Source organism: Thermobia domestica, chromosome 9 (assembly GCF_964235325.1).
Source record: "Thermobia domestica chromosome 9, izTheDome1.hap1.1, whole genome shotgun sequence".
NCBI lineage: Eukaryota > Metazoa > Arthropoda > Insecta > Zygentoma > Lepismatidae > Thermobia > Thermobia domestica.
This window is the reverse complement of record NC_137462.1, coordinates 65070247-65092475: the sequence shown is the minus strand read 5'-3', so window position 1 is coordinate 65092475 and position 22229 is coordinate 65070247. Positions and strand designations below refer to the sequence as shown.

Here is a 22229-nt window from a genome sequence, read left to right as displayed (position 1 = left end):
CTTTCAATGTAAATTTGGTCTACAGTATGTGCATTCGTGGTAAGAGAAGTTAATGTCAATTTTTCAGTTTTGCTTTTATTTTGGCCTATTATTCATTTATTTTCTCTAAAGTTAGTAACAGTGATGATTGGCGTAGGGGTTCTGAAATCAGCTGATAATGTGAGCTGACACCTTGCTAGTAAGTGACGAATGCTTGAGGCATGTCGCCTTTCTGGTATGGTGGAGATTCGCAGTTCTGAGTTACAGCATATGCAATTGTTTTTCCTTTCTTTTTGCCAAATACATGTATGGTAATGTAAAATACTGGTAATGCATCAAAATGTTCGTTTAATGTATTGTATGAGAACTAAGGAAAACAAGGTACTGGTGACGCTGAAAATTAAATGGAAATTATTTAAGTACGGTCAAATAATATATCTAATAAGCATACTTTTTTTTTTTTGAACGTTTTACTCGTAGGTAGCTTGTTTAGATACGTGTACTTGCAAGAAGACTTCTAAAGAAAATAATGTAGACTTATATTTGTTCTAGTACAATGTAGGAACAATAATATTAAACTAAAAATTTTCCTGTAAAATTCCTAGTTGACCGTCCGAACTTGGATCGTAGAAATTAATTATTTGTTTTTTTCTTTTAACTTTATCATCAGGTAATACTCATCAGGCATGGTGCCTTCAAAGAATGTAGATGTCAGCCCTTCCGCGCTACCCTGCTTTATTTGTATCGCATTTCCATTACTTATTTCAATAAGATCAATATTTTGGGAGGAATATTCATTTTTGCGAATCAAGTTTGGAATTCTAGTAGGATAAGTTTTGTATACAGAAAGATTTTGTTTGTTCGTTTTTTGATACGCTTTTCGTTTTTCTTTCATTAATATACGATTATGTTTATGGTAGTTCCATTGGGATGTGTTTGTCTTACAGTCTTCATTTTTCAGCACAATGTGGATTATGATGCGACGTGAGAAGAGAGACAGGCGTCATTTCAAGAGGATGCGTTTCCCACCTTTCGACGATGAAGAACCTCCGTTAGACTACGCAGATAACGTGTTAGATGTAGAACCTTTAGAAGCCATTCAAATTGAATTGGATCCTGAGGAAGATGCATCAGTATCAAAATGGTTCTATGACCACAAGCCGCTTGTGGGTACAAAGTAAGTTCGGTTATGATTTCCATTTTCCAAATGAAATATAGCAGCAAGGAAAAGAAAGCTCACCTTATTGTGTCACTGTCCGTGTTTTAATACCAGATAGTGTTTCTGTGAATGCTACCACCTCCTTCGATCGGCATATCTTCGTGCAACTATTATTCATATCGCTAATTCATATGTCTGTTTCCTTATTTCGTTTGCTACCTATTGAAAATGTAAAAGTTCTTTCTTTATATCTTAAGATGAGGAAACCATTTATTTTATGTAAATATTCCACTTGTAAAGTAATTGTAAATGCAATGATTAATTGTACTAAATACGATATTAGGAATTGCATTTTTATGCGACTTCTATAATGAAAGAATAATTCCTTTTATTAATGAAAGCCTAAAAAATTATGCCATACTAGGGTGACCAAATTATTACACTAAATATAGTGGATATGTAATACGTTAAATATACCACAGACGTTAAATATACCAAGGAAAAAAATACAATATCAGCATCAAGTTATTTACACAATTTCTCCTCCTACTGCCTACGTTAGTTGCTTTGTGTGACATAGCAGTTTGCGTAAGAGCAGAATGGAAAGAGAACGGAATATTCTTCGTGGCTCGGAACGAAATATTTATTGTCAGTAATTGCTAATATTTACGCTAATTGATGATGTAGTTTTTTTTTTTTATTTCTATACAATTAACTACTAAAAGGTTGTGTACTACTCAGTTGCCAGTTTGGTTTCCTTCGATGTATAAATGTAAATACAGCAGAAGATGAGCATAAATGTAGTTTTCCGAAATTGCGTGTAGAAATAGCAGAAGCATATCACGTTTAATCGGAATATTCTGTTTCATACAATTTGTATCGATCCCAATAGGTAAACAGCACGTTGACCTTGACGAAGTGCCGCGGAGGTAGTTAGGGAAGTTCAATAATTTAAAATAGAACGAAATTTTGTGCTTTAACACGTCGTTCTGTTTAATTCTCTTCATGGTATGTATGTGTAACTTTTTCAGTCAAGTGTAAACTAGATACATTAATCGCATATTAAAATATTGATATTTATAGATTCTTAGTGTTTCAGTAATAATCCATCAGTTGTGCAAGCCGTTTGAGTAAAGAAAGTGCATTGTATCCTTCCTAAGAGTTCACGTGTATATTAAATTAATATTCGATATACAGTGATAATTTTCATTTCTGTTTTTTCAGGCACGTAAATGGATCAACATACAGACGTTGGAATCTGACATTGCCCCAAATGGCAACATTATATCGATTAGCAAATCAGCTTTTGACTGATTTGGTAGATGATAACTATTTTTACCTATTCGATTTGAAATCCTTTTTTACTGCCAAAGCGCTGAACATGGCTATACCAGGAGGACCGAAATTTGAACCTCTTATCAAGGATGCAAATCCAGCGTAAGTTTGAATTTTGTGTTTTTAATAACAATATTTTCATTTCTAAGTGTTTTTATTAGTATGAAAGACAAGAAAAGAAAGACTGTTGTTGTACCAAGAAAGAAAGATACATTCTCAGGATGTCTACAGGTCAAGAAAGAGAAGAAATTATTAAGTAGGTCAAAAAAGTCAAGAAATTAGATTTATGGTCCAGAATTTTTCTATGATGTTACTGGAGCTCTTGAGGATTATATATATGGAAGTATGTAATACAATTATCAGCAAAGCTCTCTCGTGGCTAAGCGGTTAGCGTACGCACCTTTTATATGGGAGACCCAGGTTCGATTCCTGGCGGGAGCTCATGTGGTTCAGATCCTACGTTAAGCTGTAGGTCCACATCTCATATAGCCTCTCTGCTGAAAGGCATGTTAAACTCAAAAATCAAAACGATCTTTATCAGCTGATTGTGTCAAGACATCTCCGTTTTTGTAAAACACCGTAAGTAAAATATATATTAATGAAAGGAGGAAACAACCGATTTATTTTACACATCACAATCCTCTGTAGGTGTGAATTAAACAACTTACAAAGAGTGAAAAAGTGGCTTGAGTGGACCGGGATCTCCGGCATATTGTGCCAATGCGTTAACAACTACGCCACTCAGACCATGTCTTTCTTTACCGTAAGTAAAAGTTCGTTGGATCATAATAGTGAGACTTGATAATTCATTAATGGGCGTTGTAAAGAAAGACAAGTATCGAATAGACTCGATAAAATTTTTCCATTTTATCCGCACATTGCTCCATTAAAACACTGTTGAACGAAGAGTTTCAGTAAATAGTGATTGTTTAATAGAAAATATGTTAGAAGACTCTTTAATTCCTCAAAGATCAGTGTGTGTGCAGCTGTTCTACCAGTTTGTAATCTTCCAAAGCTGTGGTACAGGTAGTTAGGAATTCATCAGCAAGACGAAAACAAGAAGAAAGAAAACAATTAGAGCAGCACAATAAACAGAATAAGACAGCATATGAACTATAGATCTTAGAAGGAAAGACAGGACATTGATGACCGAAAAAGAATAAAGTCAGTGAAACTAGTAATCCAGAGATTATGGCGTTGAAAAAAAAAAAAAAAAAAAAAAAAACAGTTAAGCATTTATATTGAGTTATGGTTAAGATTTATGCATGTGAAATTTTGTAAAAAATATTAACAGTGATGTGACCATTTCCCATTCAGGATAAAGTATGAAGCATTAGCTTGACAGGTATTAATAGACTAAATAAATCGTACTTTTTTTTTTTTAAACAGAAGCTTCATGTTTTATATCCGAGTCTGTGATAAGGGTTTTCCATTTTAAAATATTTTTTTTCCTAATTTCTAATTTCCAACTTTCCTAAATAGATATTGATCAAACATAAAGGTAAATAATTTTGATTTTGTTAATTTGGTAGCCATCCTGATTCTGGAGTTTACAATATGAAAAGAATAAATAGAGTATAAGATAAAATAAAGAAATAAAAAAAAAATGAATGATTCATTAATTCATTTATGCAGTAGTGTCTAAGTTTTCTTTATTTAAATAATTTTTGTTTCAATTTCAGAGATGAAGATTGGAATGAATTCAATGACATTAACAAGATCATCATTCGGCAGCCAATACGAACGGAGTATAGAATTGCTTTCCCGTATTTATATAACAACATGCCTCATTATGTGCATTTGTCGTGGTGAGTAACGTACATTCGTTAAAAATAAGTAATATTTAAGTTAGCAAATTAAAGTTCACGTAGCAAATTAAAGTTCACGTAGATGAATATCCTTTAATAAATGAAAGAGTGAAAATTACATACCAATCTGCTCGTGATTTATCTTTTATGGGACAGTAGGATAGTGCTTTCGGTTACCTCATTGTAACCTTCCTCTGGTCATGTTCAGTTGTTTGTTTGAATTCCAAAACGTTCGTCACGTATCTTGATTATTAATAAATAAATAAATAATTAATTAATTAAAAAAGCTACTGCTTTTATATATATGATGTGCAATCTTTATTTACACTGAAAATACTTCCATCACTACTACGAGAAAGAACTTGTAAGTTTCTTACACTCTCCACTAGTATAATGCCAGCATTTTTATATTCTGTCAATGTTTTCAAACCATAATTCCAAGTAATTTATAATTTTTTTAGTCATTTCCGTGGCAATTTTCGGTGCACAGAAAACAGGTTAATTATGTAGTTTACTATGCGTTCAGATTTCTTGTTTCTAAGTTTAGCTTATATCAGACATTGAGGCAGAGAAGCAGAAAGAAGAGAGAAAGAAAGAAGAGTAAAAAGACTGGGAAACGTCTAGTTGACCATAATCGAATTCGAATTACTTGTCTGTTGCCAAGCTGAAAGTGGTTCGACTTTAGTTGAGAAAGATAAGCGGATGGAAACGAGTTGGTTATTAAGATATATTAAAGAAAGAAAAGAAACAAACATGAAACAAAATGAAATAGAAAATGAATTTTAAACTTTTTTTTCTTTCTTGATCGTTGGGCCTGGCGTGTATCTGGGGAGCGCTACCACTGGATTGCATTGTTCCCACTATAAAATTTGATGGTGGAGAAATAATATGGGACTACTTCTCATGATTTGGACACCGATCCCTAGTGTTGGTGTCTGGGACCATGAATGCCAACGCCTATGAAACAGTCCTAGATAGCAGTTCGCAGCTAGTTTTCAGCAGTTCGATATTGGGCTGTTTGTGTTTCAATATGAAAATACCAGGGTCCGTAAAGCACATGCCATTACAAAGTGGTTTGAGGAGATGGAGGTGCAAGTGCAAGCGCTCCAGTGCCCCAACTCAAACCTATTGAACATCTTGGGGATGAATTGGAACGTTGGTCGAGGGTCAGACCACAACGCCCCAAAATTACCACCGCATTGTTTACCATGTTACGGAAAGACTGGAAGACAATATCTGACAAACTCTGCCGCAACCTTGTGAAAAATCCTCCTAGGAGATCGAGATCATCATCACGGTGAATGTAGTATATGTGATTAAGATCCCACGCTTCAGTGCTGAAAGGAAAGTTAAAACTCAAAATCAAGCAACCAACGAAAGTTACCTTGAGCCATGTTGGTGAAGCTGAAGGTAGATTGACTTTTTTTCATAACTGATATCAAGCCATATCCAGGAACCTCAGGAGAAGAAAGAAAAAAAAAAAAAAAAAAAAAAACATGCTGTGTTTTTGATTTGCGAGAAGCTTCAGGGAAGGCACACATCATGTTTCGAAAATTATGGGCTTTTAGGAAAGTTTTTCATAACGTATTTCTTCAAGAGGAGTGATACACCCCTTTGCCTTTCATTTTAACCCTGAAAGATAGAGGTAAGTCTCTGTCACCTGTGTTTTGTAGATATCGGAGTATTATTTAGAAATTAATCGGGGAATATATTTAGATGAAACCTGGGAATCCTGAAGCAAGAATACAAAATGTATCAGAAAATAATAAAAGTGTAATCACAACAGTAAAAATACAGTATTTGGATCTCGCTGAAACATTTCATCATATAGGAATGAAAAAGTAAGGAAACATTTTCTTTTTCTCCACAATGGCAGTAATGTTTGGCTATTGGACGAAATTCTATTTTGGGTTCATTTCATGCCTACTACAGTCGTGGAATTTTGGAAATTATCATATACATTGTTGCATTTTGAAGACGCAGAGTTTGCAAACGCCTGTCACAAACCATGGACGTCAAGGGCCACTTCAGAATTATAGATTATCGAACGAAGCTGCCCTTAATTCAGCTCCATGGTGATGACATGTGCACTGCTTCAGTAGCTTTTCCTGTAAATAATGTTCTGTCTGGCCTTGCAAAGACTTCTCCGGATAGGAATATCCTACAAATACTGCCAAATTGAAGTTTGTATTATATGATATCGATTCTTCGGGCATAATCCTCTCTCACACACACACAAAATAAATAAATAAAAAATAAAAATAATAAAAATAAAAAAAAATGTATGTAGTATAATAAGCACACTTGCACTCCTTCGTGGCAACACAAATCATGTCTTGGGAATTTACGGACGAAAAGTACATATTTTCAAAAACAGCTGCTGATTGTTTCTGCACGCAAGACTAGTGCATTTAAAGCAGTATTTTAAAACTAACAAATCGCTATGCGTTCATGCGAAACGACTTTTGGTAAACAAATGAAAACGAACGAAAAAAGATGCATTATTTTTTTCCGTTGGAAACGTTGTATATACACATCAAGCTTTATAGTTGTCTGAAAATACAAGATCAAGATAGACTTGGTTTCTGACCAAGTACAAGCAGTAGTTTGTTTTTACAATTTAATATTCATTTTAGTTGTGTAACAGTTTTCTTGTAAATGTTTTGTTGTTTTGTTGATTGTATTTCAGATTGAAAGGTGTAAAGTAAACAAAATCTTGAATCAAATATTTTTTTGGCGAATTGTTAGCGCACACTGAGACTAAAATTTTAATTTTATTTGCATAGTAACGAAAGATGAAGGGTTCCTTTACTATTAAGAAGTTTTAATTTATCTTATATTATGAATATAGGGCGTTAATGAACTAGTCTCACAAATTGTAAGAGTGATTCTTTACATACGAGAAAAAAAATCGTATCAGAAGTGTATAGTTTCGGAGCAAACGCCTTGATCACGTTTTAGTAGATAGAAGAAGACAGTCTAGCATAATTGACGTCCGGTCGTTTAGAGGGGCTGATTGTGACACTGATCACTACCTGGTAGAAGCGATAATACGGGAGAGATTATCGTTGAATAAAGGTAATACTCAATGTCCGAAAACGGAGAGATTTAATTTAAAGAAATTAGAAGAGAGCCAGGTAAGAGAGGAATACCAGATTGAAGTCTCGAATAGATTCTCGGTTTTAGATGACTCGGAGTGCACTAGTGTTGAGGATACTTGGATTGAAATTAGAGATAGCATTAAAAGTTCAGCAATAGAAAAATTGGGACACGCGGAAATACGTAGGAACAAACCATGGTTCGACCAAGAATGCATTAAACTAGCAGAGAAGAGAAAACAGGCAAAATTACGGTGGCTACAAAATCCGAATGAAATAACTACACAAAATTTCGCAGATATCAGGCGGGAAACTTCCAAAACCTTTAGAACAAAGAAACGGGATTTTTTGAAAGCTAAAATTAAGGAACTTGAAGATAATAGTAAAAATAAAAATATTCGGGACATGTATAAGGGGATAAGCGAATTTAAGAAAGGCTATCAACCTCGTGCTTATATTTTAAAGAAATCTGACGGAATAGTTCTCACTGATACGGATAGCATCTTAAATAGATGGAAAGATTTCTTTGACGATTTGCTGAACACGCAGCCAAAAACTAATGTGCGTGGAGAAAAGGAGATACACACCGCAGAACCGTATATTCCAGAACCCAATCGAATAGAAGTGGAAGCCGCTATAAAGAAATTAAAGAAACACAAATCTCCGGGTGTAGATGAAATTCCCGCTGAGTTAATTTTAGCTGGAGGCGAAAAATTGTGGAACAAGATACACAAACTCATTCTCCTTATCTGGAACAAGGAAGAATTGCCACAAGAGTGGAAAGAGTCAATCATTGTTCCACTTCACAAGAAAGGCGACGAAACTGACTGTAATAATTATCGAGGCATTTCTCTTCTGTCAACATCCTTTAAAATCCTTTCAAATATTCTGTTAGCAAGATTGACCCCATACGCAGATGAAATTATTGGAGATTATCAGTGCGGATTTAGACGAAATCGATCAACTATCGACCAAATATTTACCATTCGCCAAATACTCGAAAAGAAGTGGGAATACAATACCCCGGTACATCAACTATTTATTGATTTTAGAAAGGCTTACGACTCGGTTAGGAGAGAAACATTATACAACGTTCGTACAGAACTTGGAATACCGAGAAAGCTAATTAGATTAATTAAGATATGTTTAAGTGAATCCCAAAGTAAAGTCCGGGTAGGAAAATTTTTGTCCACGAGCTTCCACGTCGAAAATGGCCTGAAACAAGGAGATGCGTTGTCGCCATTAGTATTTAACTTTGTGCTGGAATACGCCATAAGGAAAATCAAAGATAGCAACCAGGGCCTAGAGTTGAACGGCATTCACCAGGTTATGGCATATGCTGATGTAAATTTAATAGGGGATGATAGGAGAACAGTAGAAATAAATGCAGAGATCTTATTAAACGCTTGCAGGGACATGGGTTTAGAAGTAAATGCAGAGAAAACTAAATACATGGAAGTGCGTCGGGACCGTAATACTGCAAATTGTGGAGGCGTTAAAATATTAAATAATACTTTCGATAAAGTGGATACTTTCAAATATTTAGGATCAATATTAACAGACGAGAATCATATTCACGAAGAAATTAAATGTCGACTAAAAGCAGGGAATTCGTGTTACTATTCGGTTCAAAATCTCTTGTCGTCGCGAATTCTGTCGAGGAATTTGAAGCTTAAAATATATAAAACGATAATCATGCCTGTTGTTTTGTATGGTTGCGAAACATGGTCGCTTACTCTGAGGGAAGAACATAGACTGAAAGTATTTGAGAACAGGATCCTGAGAAGAATATTCGGACCCAAGAGGAACGAGAATGGGGAATGGCGGAAGCTTCATAACGAGGAACTACATAGTTTATACGGTTTACCCAACATTGTTAGGGTCGTCAAGTCTAGGAGGCTTAGGTGGGCAGGTCATGTAGCTAGAATGGAGGAAAGTAGAAACGCTTTCAAAGTCTTGACTGGTAGACCCATAGGAAAACGACCATTAGGAAGACCTAGGCGCAGATGGGAGGATAATATTAAGATGGATCTCGCAGAGATAGGAATACAAAGTAGAAACTGGATGCAATTAGCTAAGGATAGAAGTCAGTGGAGAGCTTTTGTGAACGCGGTACTGAACCTCCGGGTTCCATAGGCCATAGAGTTAGTTAGTTAGTTATTCATTATTCCAAACACTAGGAGACATGAACGTGGTGATTCCCAACATTTGAGACTTTCTGACTATTTTGAGTCACCTCTTACACAGTCTTTCAGTCTAGTTCATTAACTCCCTGTATATTAATTCTTGTTGTTATAGAATACTATTTTTTTGATTTTTGAAAGTCACACAAGTTTCGGTGATATCTTACAGTAAATAGGATATTCCCACTAGCAGTGTGACAGATAAATTGTGGGTTAATGTTATTAGCTGCTTTCTGCAGAGTAAAGGCAGCAGCTGGTACCACAGACATTTATATTTTATATTGTGCGTGCAGTCTTTTTTAAAATATCCGCCGTATACTGTATATCTCGAAACTCAAACGAAAAATTGTATAGTTCCAAGTTCTCTTGATCTCTAAAATCTTCATTACATACTCCTGTACTAGTTATCTAGTTTATATACATGAAAACAGACTTGAAAAGGAAAGATGTGTTCGTTTTTCTGTGTATTTTGATTTTCAACAATTTTATGCGTGAAAAGTAAAACCAATAATCAGTGTGCTTCATATTCTTTATTTCAGGTACCATGCGCCTAATGTAGTATATATCAAAACTGAAGATCCTGATTTACCAGCATTTTATTTTGATCCTTTGATCAACCCTATTTCTCATAGGCATTCCGTGAAGGTAGGTTTCAAGTCAGCTCTTTACTCAATTTGTCGTTTACAGATACACCAGTTATTTATTTATTTCTATAGAGGAGCCGTCATGCGATGGTCCCTGAAGTTTCTACATGCGAAAGGAAAATGCAGCCCTTACTTTGGTGCTAGTGTTACCAACCACGGTTACTTTGTTTTACACTATTAAGAAAACTGCCAATATAGATACAACGGAAAAGCCTAAACACGTGACTAGTGGCAACGCTGCTGCGAGTTGTCAGACTTTCTCTTGCTGGCTCCCCTGTAATGCGTATTTTTGACGCGTATCGAAATTTTGGTCTTACAGCTAATCGTTATAACAGAGTAATAATGACTATACCAGAAATCTCTCCCGGGACTATACTTAAACTCTTCTTGTGATTTACTTAATGTCATGTACACGAGAAAGAGAGAAACCTCTAGTTTATAGTTGGTTTTTCAGTTTTCTTCAGTCAGCAGTATTCCGTAACATTAAATCTGCTTACACTATTGGCTTTTCCCATATTCTTGCATGTGACGAACAGAGTAGCGGATACTTTAAATACTAATAGCATTATAAATTCAGTTCACACTTCTTATTAGGGGCCGCGGTGGCTCAGTGGTAGAGCGTTCACCTCTGGTGCTTGAGGTCCCTGGTTCGATCCCAGCTCGCGCCAAGTGAACTTTGTGGTGGACAAACATCATGTGCGTGGGTTTCCTCGGGGTTCTCCCGTTTCCTCCTACTTTCTTCATTCCACCATTTCTCACCATCATCGTCTCCTTTAGCCTAACCGGCATAACCGTGGGACGTAAAACTCAAGTATTTCATTTCATTTTTCACACTTCTTTTTACTCGGTATATCCTAGACATGATTGAAAATTTTTATTTAATATGATGATAATTCATCCATTTACGTACAACTCTTGTCTGCTGTAATTTAGTTCAGGAGCAGTAGTTTTAATACAAATCCGAGGAAGCAGTACCTTACGTAAAAGTTACAAATGCGAGAAGTGTTGAACTCTCCAACAGAATTAACTTACTGAGATTTTTTGTCTCAAATATCCTCCCATTTATACAGTACATTATTATTGAAAATACGTTGCATTGTGTTATGAGTTAATTTGTATATAAATCGCTTCTTGATGCAAGTGGATTAAAAGATAAAAGGTACAGGCCACCGCACTAAACTTTCTCGTTCCAATTTCTAAAACTAAATTATGTTCTGCAGTTGTTAATGAAACATTCTCTTGTGAAATAGAAACAAAATTATAAGACGTTTTCTGAAAATTTCATTAAAAGAAAACTTACCCCCAAAAGTAAACTACCCCGTGTAGATTTTTCCATGAGAAAATGTCTTTTACCAAATGTTAGGGTAATTAATGAGATATTTGTCCATAAAATAACAAAATCATTGAAGTTGTTTCACAAAGCTGAAAAAAAAAAAATCGTTCAAACAGTAAACTATCCCTTGTGGATATTCTCGTAGAAGTTATTTATGCAACATTATAGGAATATTAATGAAATATTTATTTATGAAATACGAACAAGATCGCCTGGCTCGTTTTTGAGAAAGTAATCTGAAGAGAGACCTACCCAATGACTAAATTGCCTCTTGTAAATTTATTCGTAAGGAGTAATTTACGCAGCATTATAGAGTTTTTAATAAAATATTTAATTTCGAAATATTAGCAAAATCGCCTGAGTTGTTTTTGAGGAAATCGGCCGAAAAAACTCATCTCCAAGAATAAACTACTACTAGTATATTTTTCAGGACAAATGACTTACGCCGTATTGTCAGGTTGTTAATGTAATATTTATTTATGAAGGAACATTATCTCGTATGTCGTTTTTGAAAAAAACTTCGGGAAATAATCACCCCAAGAACAAACGACTACTCGTACATTTTTTTTTTTTTTTTTTTTAGGACAAATGAGTTATGCCATACTGTCAACAGAATATTAATGAAATATTTATGTATTATAAACAAAATCACCTGATTCATTTTCCGTCAAAAAAAAAAAAAATGGAATAAAATAAAAATAAATTACTACTCGTATGTTTTTTCAGGGCAAATGAGCTATACCATATTGTCAGTAGAATATTAATGAAATATTTATTTATGTAATATGAACAATGTCTCCTGAGTCGTTTTTGAGAAAATCGTCCGAAAAAACTCACCTCCTAAGAGTTAACTATCCCTTCTCGATCTTTCCGAGAAATGACTTACACCACAGTATTATGTTTTGAAAAATTGATCTATGAAATATAAACGAAATCGTTAAAGCCGTTTTGAGAAAATCCCAAATTTAATTTTAATCTTTCAATAAATTATCCTTATTTTTATGAGTAGGTAGAAAACTCGTAAAACCCCTCTCGAGTATCACAAAGATTTGGTCGCGATACGTTGAACAATATGGCCTCTAGGCGAATGCACATTGGGACGAACAGATGTCGAAAAATCACTTTTTTGGTATGTATGGATCATGAAACTTGTAAATCCGTTGAAATCTAATTCGATTTTTCTCACTATCACTATACGTTCTTCTCTCTTTCCGTCACTCGAAAGTAAAAAGCTGTTTTTGGACGGTGTATAAAAGGAGATTCAGTAACTAAGAAGTTATTTTACGATAGTACTAAGAAAAGGTAAATCGCGCATAGTTCTTCCTCTTCTTCTATTGTTAAATAGAACAACAAAAGTTTATATAAGCTATTAACTTAAACTCACGGACTTGGCCTGGATATTCAATTTGAACCCCTACCTTTGTTAACAGCTTATGTATTTACATAAACATACTCTTGTTTTAATCCATCTCATGACTTCCACTGTATAATGGAAAAACATTTCAGGTATGGTTAAACTTAGCTATTGAAAACAAAATACGCTAATTATACCACGATAGATAATTTGTAGCAAATTTAATAGCTTCAAATACACTAATGAACTGTTCGATCCATTAAAAATTTCGAGTTATAAATATTTAGACGTGTGACTGAGATTAAGTTAATAGGTATAATCATGCGTCGGTTTCATTCCTTCAGTAATTTACATAAGTTGTTGGCCAGTTAAGCTGTTTAATTTTAATTCATAATTTAATAATCTATTAGAACGGGAAACGAGAAATTCTGATTTTATTCTTCAGCGTAAGGTTTAAACGCGTCAATAATTTTATAGTTTGTTTGTTTCATTTTTTAACCTTGCATAAGAAGAATAAGGAAGTAATAAGTGTAAAATCGAACAGTGATCTATGTATCATTCTTATGAATACTGTAATCCATTTGCTGCTAATGGATGGTAAGATTTTTATTTTGTTCTGTTGTAGGGGACAGAACCACTTCCTGATGATGATGAAGAGTTTGAATTGCCGGAAGAAGTCCAACCTTTCTTGCAAGAAACTCCTCTGTACACAGACAACACAGCCAATGGAATCGCTTTGTTGTGGGCACCTCGTCCTTTTAATATGCGATCAGGTAAGTTTTACTGTACGTTTATTGTATTGTTAGTTTTCGTAGAAGTGTATAAGAGTACTTTCTTTCGAAAATCCTTTTTGAAGAAATAATTTAGGTTCGATTGTAATTTAAAGCCATATAGTTTATAATACATGTATTACAATCCATTTGTATTTCTTTCTAGGCCGTACAAGAAGAGCTATTGATGTCCCTCTAGTGAAACCCTGGTATAGGGAACATTGTCCACCAGGTCAACCAGTGAAAGTTCGAGTGAGCTATCAAAAGTTGCTGAAGTATTATGTTTTGAATGCTTTGAAACATCGACCGCCAAAGCCACAGAAGAAGAGGTACATCCACTGACTAGTAGTTAACTGTTGTAGTTTGAATCTAAATATATTTCAGAATTTTAATTTTCGTTCTGCTTCTGAATTCTGTCTAAGAAATTGAAGGTTTTAATAAAATAGATGGAAGATTTTTTTCAATAAAATAGGAAATTTAAATTGCAGTTAATGAAAAACGACCGGCTATTAAAGAATGAGACTGGCAAACACGCCATATGTATACACATAGGCGTGGGGAGCGTATGTTCAAGTAGTAACCTTGAAACTTGGAGAAGCAGATGAAATAACCCTGGGTTTGCTGCTGATGTTCGTAGTTACTTTATAAGCATCGAGTTAAGGAAGTTTTGTTATTCTGTTGCCGAAATATCGTGAATATTAAACTCGATCAGTACATTACTTCTAGTTTCATGTTGAAATTGGAAGGTAAAATCGAATGAATCGGCGTGAAACTGTTTCAAAATGTATATAAGGATAATGTGCATGTGTCTGAATGGCACAATTCTTTGCTGCAAGGCTCGATGACGTAATGACTATAAAAGATTGCATCGTCCCGTCTTAGCATTAACCAGAAAACTGCGAGAATTAGCCATTCAGATATGCCATATAACATGGATAAAAAGACGGTCTGAATGTCCGCAAAATCAGCACTTAAGTGAAATCAGTACTGATCTTGTTCTTCCATATTGTTGCAGTTCTTTTGTATGAACGCAACCAGGTCAGACAGCTGATTTACCATCTGGCTAGGAATTTCAGGAACTTGAGCTCATTACTTGTTCAACTTTGATCTTAGTCCTCCGCTCAGTTGTACTGTGACAAGCAGAATTGAATAACATAACTTTTTCGGATGTTATATGATGTATTGTACAAATCAAAACATCTGCGATGCGGAATCGGAAAACAATTGATCTTTAAAAGACCTTTAATACGTTTGAAAATAGGAATTTACTGTTATATAACTAGTAGATAAGTAAGATTTACGTGCAGTACTTCTCTACTTTATTCTTACATAACAAGGGCAATATAAACAATGGGTTTCTCCATCTGTTTACTAAGTTATTGGCGTAAATCAGTGTTTAGATACGCGTGAAGAATACTTCTGAATTGTATTGAGAGGATTGGAAACAATGTTCATTCCTGTAGTGCTTTCACTAAAAGTTATTGTCCTTCCGATGCTATAGCGAAGTCAAAATCATTTGACGAATGTTCCATTTTTTATTTCTTGGAAACGTACGTAAACGAACGTTGAAGTCTTCATATCGTTCTTCGTTTTATTTATACAAGTACTTAAATCTCCCATTGGTTGAGAGATGTTGGATGAGGAAGAAATCTACCTGCTGTTAAAATTTACTCATGATTGACAAGATAAACCTTCTATTAGCTAGATATAACATTCTAATAGAATCAGATAAACAGTTTCTTCACTGACGGGATATCTGATCTTAAGAGTACTAGTTTGATATTAATACGAGTTGACTGCTCACTTCAACAAACCAGTTCGAAACATCGGCTGTTGTGTTAGGACGATGATTAAATTTTCTACCACAAATAATACTTCCATGGACAACGCTTTATCTGTCGAGCTGTTTCTGGGGGATAAGATGATCCCACTGCTGGACCATTATCTTATTCCCAGAATTTTACGATTTTTTTTTTTTTTTCAGAGACGAAACGGGCATTGCCGGGATAACATTCTCAGGCTGTGAACGAAATAAATTGATAGGGCACAGTATATTGAACTGAATCGTATTTAATTTACGAGGAAAGATCAATAAGTCTTCGGCCTAGAGTAGAAAGAGAAGAGATACGATCTTCATTGTTTTATTTATTTATTTCTCAACGTAGTCTCCCTGGATCTCAATACACTTGGCCAATCTATGTTCCAACATTTGCATACCCTTCAGAAAAAGAAAAAAAAAAAAACTCATCGAGACTGTCAAAATACTCCTCTACCGCACACATGACATCGTTATCACTGTCCAATCTCTTTCCCCGCAGTTGCTCCTTCAAATTCAGAAATAGGTAGGAATCACTTGGGACCAAGTCTAGTGAATAGGGTGGGTGCTCGATCAATTCGAAGCCAGCATCATGAATGGCTGCCATTGCAACTGTTGACTTATGGACTGCAGCATTGTCCTGATGGAAGAGCACTTTGCCTGTCAAATCTCCTCTTAGTTTCTGCTTGATAGTATTGCGCAAGCTTCGGATTAAGTTGGCGTAATAGTCAGCTGTGATGGTCTGCCCACGTTGCAAATAGTCAATGAATATAATTCCTTTAGCATCCCAGAAGACTGATGACATTATCTTCCGTCGCTGGGTACGACGCGGAATTTACGGATGCATAAGGAACCATGGTGTTTCCACTCCATGGATTGCCGTTTGGTTTCCGGATCGAAATGATGGACCTAAGTCTCACTCATGGTTAGAAATTGCTTATAAAAATTTCCTGGATTACGCTTTATCCTGGCCTAAAGTTCTTGGGAACAAGCCATTCGCTGCCTCTTCTGATCTATGGACAACATTTTTGGTACCCATCGAGAAGATAATTTTTTCATGTGTACAACATCGACCAATATTGACTGCACTCTGCCATATGATATGTTAATCTCCTATATGATTTTGGGTATAGTCACTCTTCGATCAGCCCTAATGATATCATGGATCTTGTTTACGTTTTCTTCATTCGTCACTGCGCATGGGCTACCGGCACGTGTTGCGTCCATATATGACTGCCAAGCTTGAATTCGTGACACTATCTCTTTACAGTTGAATATGATGAGGAAGAATCATGGAATGTACTCACCAATTCTTCATGGATTTGCTTTGTGCTTAGTTGTTTTCCCAATAGGAACTTTATCACTGCACGGTACTCAGAAGGCTCCATTTTCAGCAAATGACACAAAACGGTTCATTCACATACCTATAATTAGAAAAGAAAATGAGTTAGATACTTGAGATTTTACATGTAAGCGTACTAAAGACTATAACAACATACTAAGTTTCCTAGGCTGGGTCTTATTTCTAAGGGCATCAGACCGAAGACTTATTGATCCACCTTCGTATAAGCTTGTACGAATAAGCCACAGCTCTACAACCAGTCTCTTTTTTAGTGGTCAGACTATAAGCGAAGTGAGTAGTTTTGTTAAATACTTGAGACTGTATTTTAAACTTCTCTTACTACAAGTATATAAATATAACTGTATGATAAAAAATTATTTCCATTATAAGTATATATTTTTAAGATATATACTTCGTTCTAAGTATGTATTACTGTATAAAACCGAACTAAAGTTGTTCGTACTACATCCTATTAGAAATTGTGGCTACCAGAAGACGTAGTGGTAAGTGGAAAGAAGAAAATACTTGTAGATTCCAAATATAGATATGTATATAAAAAGATGGTCACGTCTCCTTTACTTCTTGACGATCTGCTTTACTTCTTTTTTATTTCATATTAAAAATGTATTATAGTTGGGGGAAGAGTCATGTAGTATGCTGTAGAGCCCTTGTATTATGTTTTTCACAATAGAAAATAATAAGATAATGAAGTAATGTATTATAGTTACTAAACTGTTCTCTTGGATACATAGTTTAATACTCAAAATTTCAAAACTCACAATTTATATATACATTCCTTCTTTTTGTTTTCAGGTACTTGTTCAGGTCATTCAAGTCTACAAAATTCTTCCAAACTACTACTTTAGACTGGGTAGAAGCTGGTCTTCAGGTCTGTCGGCAAGGTTATAACATGTTGAACCTTCTGATTCATCGAAAGAATCTGAACTACTTGCATTTAGATTACAATTTCAACTTGAAACCTGTAAAAACTTTGACAACCAAAGAGAGAAAGAAGTCAAGATTCGGCAATGGTAAGTGAAAATTTTCGTCAAAAAAGAAAGAGCGTATTTTTAGATATGGACTTCTTTGATGATGTTGAGTTAATATTCGGAAGTAATGTTAATTCAAACTTATTTTATGAAATTTCTCGTGTTTTTGTGAACATAATACGACGAAGTGTGAACTAAATATTATAGCAGCAGACTTAATCATTAGTCATTCGACAGCAAGGAAGCAAGTCCTGTCAGTGCCGCCATTCTAAATGAACCTGTCATTTGTTTCTTGTTGCTCCAGATGATGCCGTAGTAGTGCAGTAAAACCTTTTAATTTGGCTACATTCCTGTGGAACCAGCGGTGGCCAATATAAGCAGCATTACTGTTTTACAGATTTTACATAGTTTTTTTCATAGCACATTAAAATTTTATGTAGCTAATTTAAATACAGAAAACACCTCAAAGAATATACATAGAATGTACGATATTGTTTGTTGCCGTACTAAGCATAAAAGTGTACTTAGGTGATGATAGCTACTTTTTAAGATGATCGTAGTTATTTTGTAAGATAATCGTGCGTTATATGTAAATGTAGCATTTCTAGGATGAGTTAAAATTCTGAATACAGAAGAAAAAAAACAGGGAATATTGTTTATTAATAATGGTTCGAGATATATATATATATATATATATATATATATATATATATATATATAGAGAGAGAGAGAGAGAGAGAGAGAGAGAGAAAGAAAGAAAGAAAGAAATGAGAAAACTACAGTAATGCAATTTCTACATGAAATCTAATAAAGAGGAATCTACGATACGTTATTGTCCTGTTTATAGCAGAAGAAGGATGTGTCAGAACATGTGAACATAACAATGATTAGAATTTGTGGAATCAGTGAATTAAGTCGACTGATAGCTGATAAAGTGGAAGATACTTTAGTAGCATATCTGTTGATGACAAGTCCACTGCGCAAATCTGAGTTATGTTGTTTCTTTGGCACATTCTATGCACAAAATTGTTATCTTGTCTAGTTTGCCTGGTGTTGTATGTCATTTTATTTCTTTCAGTTAGTTGCACTTGCACGCCATGTACCTTTTGCTTTTAGAGTTAGTTTATTACTAGAAGAAATGCAATTTCTTCGCACAGGGAAAACGAGGTTTATGATAAATATCTAAATGGTATATTTAACCCTTAATACACCAAGCGGGATCCTCAGAGGATCCCAGAATAACACTTTTGGTTGTCTTGCTTGTTATAAAACATTACAGAGTTACATTGCTCATTTTTCGTTTTTTTTTTTTTGTTTTTTTTGTTCTTGTTTTGTTTTGTTTTGTTTTGTTTCGGGCGATGTAAAGAGTTGAACAAAAGGAATGATTTTCGTTTCACGGTGTGGAACTACGGTAGACTTCTAAAGTATGCAAATTCAAAACTGAAACTGAAAGTAATACATCAATCAATCAACTTCTTGCTCGGACGCTAAGTCCATATGGTGGGGGATTACAGTCTCTGTTTTTGCTTTGTGAAGATAAATATTGAAACCCGAAGTAGAAGTAGCCTTTGGCGTGAGAGGTCCAGGTTCAATTCCCGGCGGGGAGCTCATGTGGTTCGGACTCCATATTAATCAGTAGGTCCCGTCTCATATAGCTTCGCCGCTGAAAGGGACGTGAAACTCAAAATCAACTCAACCGAAGTAGAAGTAAATTTCTACCGTTTCCGGTGTTAATAGAGAGCTGCGGGTGAATATGTATCTTCAGACGCTGAATCGATTCCAAGAAACTGCTTGTCGCTCTCTCTTACCATACAGTGGTGGCAAAAAGTCCTGAACACATTCATTTTTTTTCCTAATTTTTCGTTATGAAATTATCGCACTATCTGAAATATTGTTATTGATTTTAACGTATTTTTTCATGCTAATTTCAAATCTACTAGTTTTTTAATGTCTAAAATATTTTTTGTAGTAAAGCTGCCTGAACACAATAATGTGAAATATGTGCAGAGTAAAACAATATAGAATAACATAATATGAATAGAAGAATAACACGAAAATTGACAAATACGGTACATTTAATACGCATTTTGAAAATTACATTGTTGTCACATGTTAGAACATCAATATTTTATGGGTCAACCGTTTGCTTTAATTACGGCTCTACATCTTTTTGGCATGGAATGCACCAATTTCAAAAGAAGTTCTTTCTTGACAATATGGTTGAAGGAAAATATTAAAGCTTCAATTAACTCATGTTTGTTTGAAGGTTTTTCTTTGAAATTTCATAACCAATTTTAAACCATAAGTTCTCTATCGGATTAAGGTCGGGAGACTGTCCTATCCAGTTCATTCTATTTACAGTATGGTTTTTGAACCATTTCTGGACTACCTTTGCACGGTGACAAGGGGCGTTATCGTCCTGAAAAATCCATGACTGATTCCCAAAAAGATCTCTCGCAGTTGGTAGCAATTTATTTTGTAGTATTTCAATGTATAGCAATGTACCCATGGCTTTCACTGTTCCGCTAACGATGTGAAGTCTTCCAACACCACGAGAAGACATGCAACCCCATACCATCACTTTTGTCGGGTACTTTACTGTGGGCTTCAGACACTGAGGGCTGAATTCCTCATGAGTGCGTCGTCTTACATAGGCATTACTTTGGTTACCAGAAATACAAAACTGACTCTCGTCACTAAATATGACCTTTTCTCAGTCTTTAATAGTCCATAATGAATGTTCCCTTCAATCGCCTCTAGCGTTGAAATTCAGTCAGTAATGGTTTTGGGCGCGCTTCACAGCCTCGTAACCCAATTTTTAGCAGTCTTCCTCTAACAGTTCTTGGGCACACACTCAGATTTGATGTCAAAGTCCATTGTTTCAAAATTTGCGTTGAATTAAGCTTTCTGTTTAAAAGTGAAATCCTATGCAATAACCTGTCTTCACGTAAAGATGTTTTTCTTGGTTGTCCTGATCGCCCCTGTCCGCAATAGAATTTGTTTCAGAAAATCTTTTCAAAGTTCTCACGACAGTAGAAAGGCCACATGGTACTTTAGCAGCAATTTGGCGCATAGAATAACCTTCTTTCTTCAAATGTATTATTTTGTACCTGTTATTCTCAGGCAGATATGAAAACTTAGCCATAATTCCAATATTTTTCACAAACGCACTTAAAATTGCTTTCAATACACTACTAAACCACGTTTCACCCTCTCCTTTCAACCCTTTATCGCTACTGCTCTCTGATTGGCTGAAATAACGGAGCATTTCATTGGTTGAAAACACACTCACTCATTCTTACAGTGACCTTGTGCTTGTCAAGTTTTTTTTTTTTTTTTTTTTTTTTTCAACGCATCAATGAAACTATTTACTCTAGATGAAATCTACAAACAGATTTGAAATCAGCATGAAAAAATACATTAAAATCAATAACAATATTTAAGATAGTGCGATAATTTCATAACAAAAAATGAAGTCAAACACAAAAATTAGGCAGAAAAATGAGTGTGTTCAGGACTTTTTGTCACCACTGTATTCATTCTATGGCTATCAATCCTGAAACCGAAAATAGGTACTTTCTGCCACTGTCGGTGTGAGTAGAAGATTAACGGAAGAAATGGAACCTATTCTTGGAACGCTAAATAGATTCCAAAAGACCACTTGTCGCTGTTATGTTTCATTGAGATATTACTCATAATACTGATTTTCGTGTGACATTTTCATTAAAGAAGAAAGTTTTAAGGTACTAAATTTGAGGAATTGACCTACAACGTCACCGCGGAATTTAAATTGATTTTGAGCATTTCCTTTCGTCCTTCGCTGCAGAATGAAACTGAATTAAGAATAACAGAACTCGCTACGAAAACAGATTCAATAGTTTTTCGTCAGTTTCGCCTGCTTAATATTAGAATGGTATATTCTGTGAGAATGTTTTCTGTATTTTACTCAAGAGAAATATGACGTTTCAAGATTTTTAGAATAAAAGTTCTCACCATCCCATGCACTACATGCTTTGGATATTCTTAAAATTAAAAAGTAAGAATAAGGGACAAGTGATATGATGTGACAGTATGGTATGTACAAGATGTGGCAGAAATATCTGTTTTGCAATATGAATAACATTTGTATTTTCAAATATATATATATATATATATATATAGTGGCGGATCCAGGATATGATCAAGGGAGGGGCTAAACCATAATTTGCTGTTTTATCCAGTGTAAAGCTGAATTGAAGCCCATTTTATCCAGTGTAAACCTGAGCGTCAAGGGGGGGCTATAGCCACTTAGCCCCCCCTTGGATCCGCCCTTGTATATAGAGTGTACATTTTGTCATTGAATTCGGCATATGTCTTCATTATTATTCACACTAAAAAAATATGTTTTAGAAATGAACATCTTGCAAATGTTCATGTTAA

The 22229-nt window shown here is 34.9% G+C and overlaps 1 protein-coding gene across 1 annotated transcript in view; it reads left to right on the top strand.

The window, feature by feature from the left end:
- Prp8 (pre-mRNA processing factor 8) overlaps window positions 1-22229 on the top strand; it is a 93897-nt gene that overhangs the window by 8535 nt on the left and 63133 nt on the right. The window contains exons 5-11 of the mRNA XM_081771227.1: window positions 941-1156; window positions 2363-2575; window positions 4156-4281; window positions 10102-10207; window positions 13519-13666; window positions 13830-13992; window positions 17635-17852. Of these exons, the coding sequence (XP_081627353.1) occupies window positions 941-1156; window positions 2363-2575; window positions 4156-4281; window positions 10102-10207; window positions 13519-13666; window positions 13830-13992; window positions 17635-17852 (1190 nt within the window). The remainder of the gene's footprint in view (window positions 1-940; window positions 1157-2362; window positions 2576-4155; window positions 4282-10101; window positions 10208-13518; window positions 13667-13829; window positions 13993-17634; window positions 17853-22229) is intronic.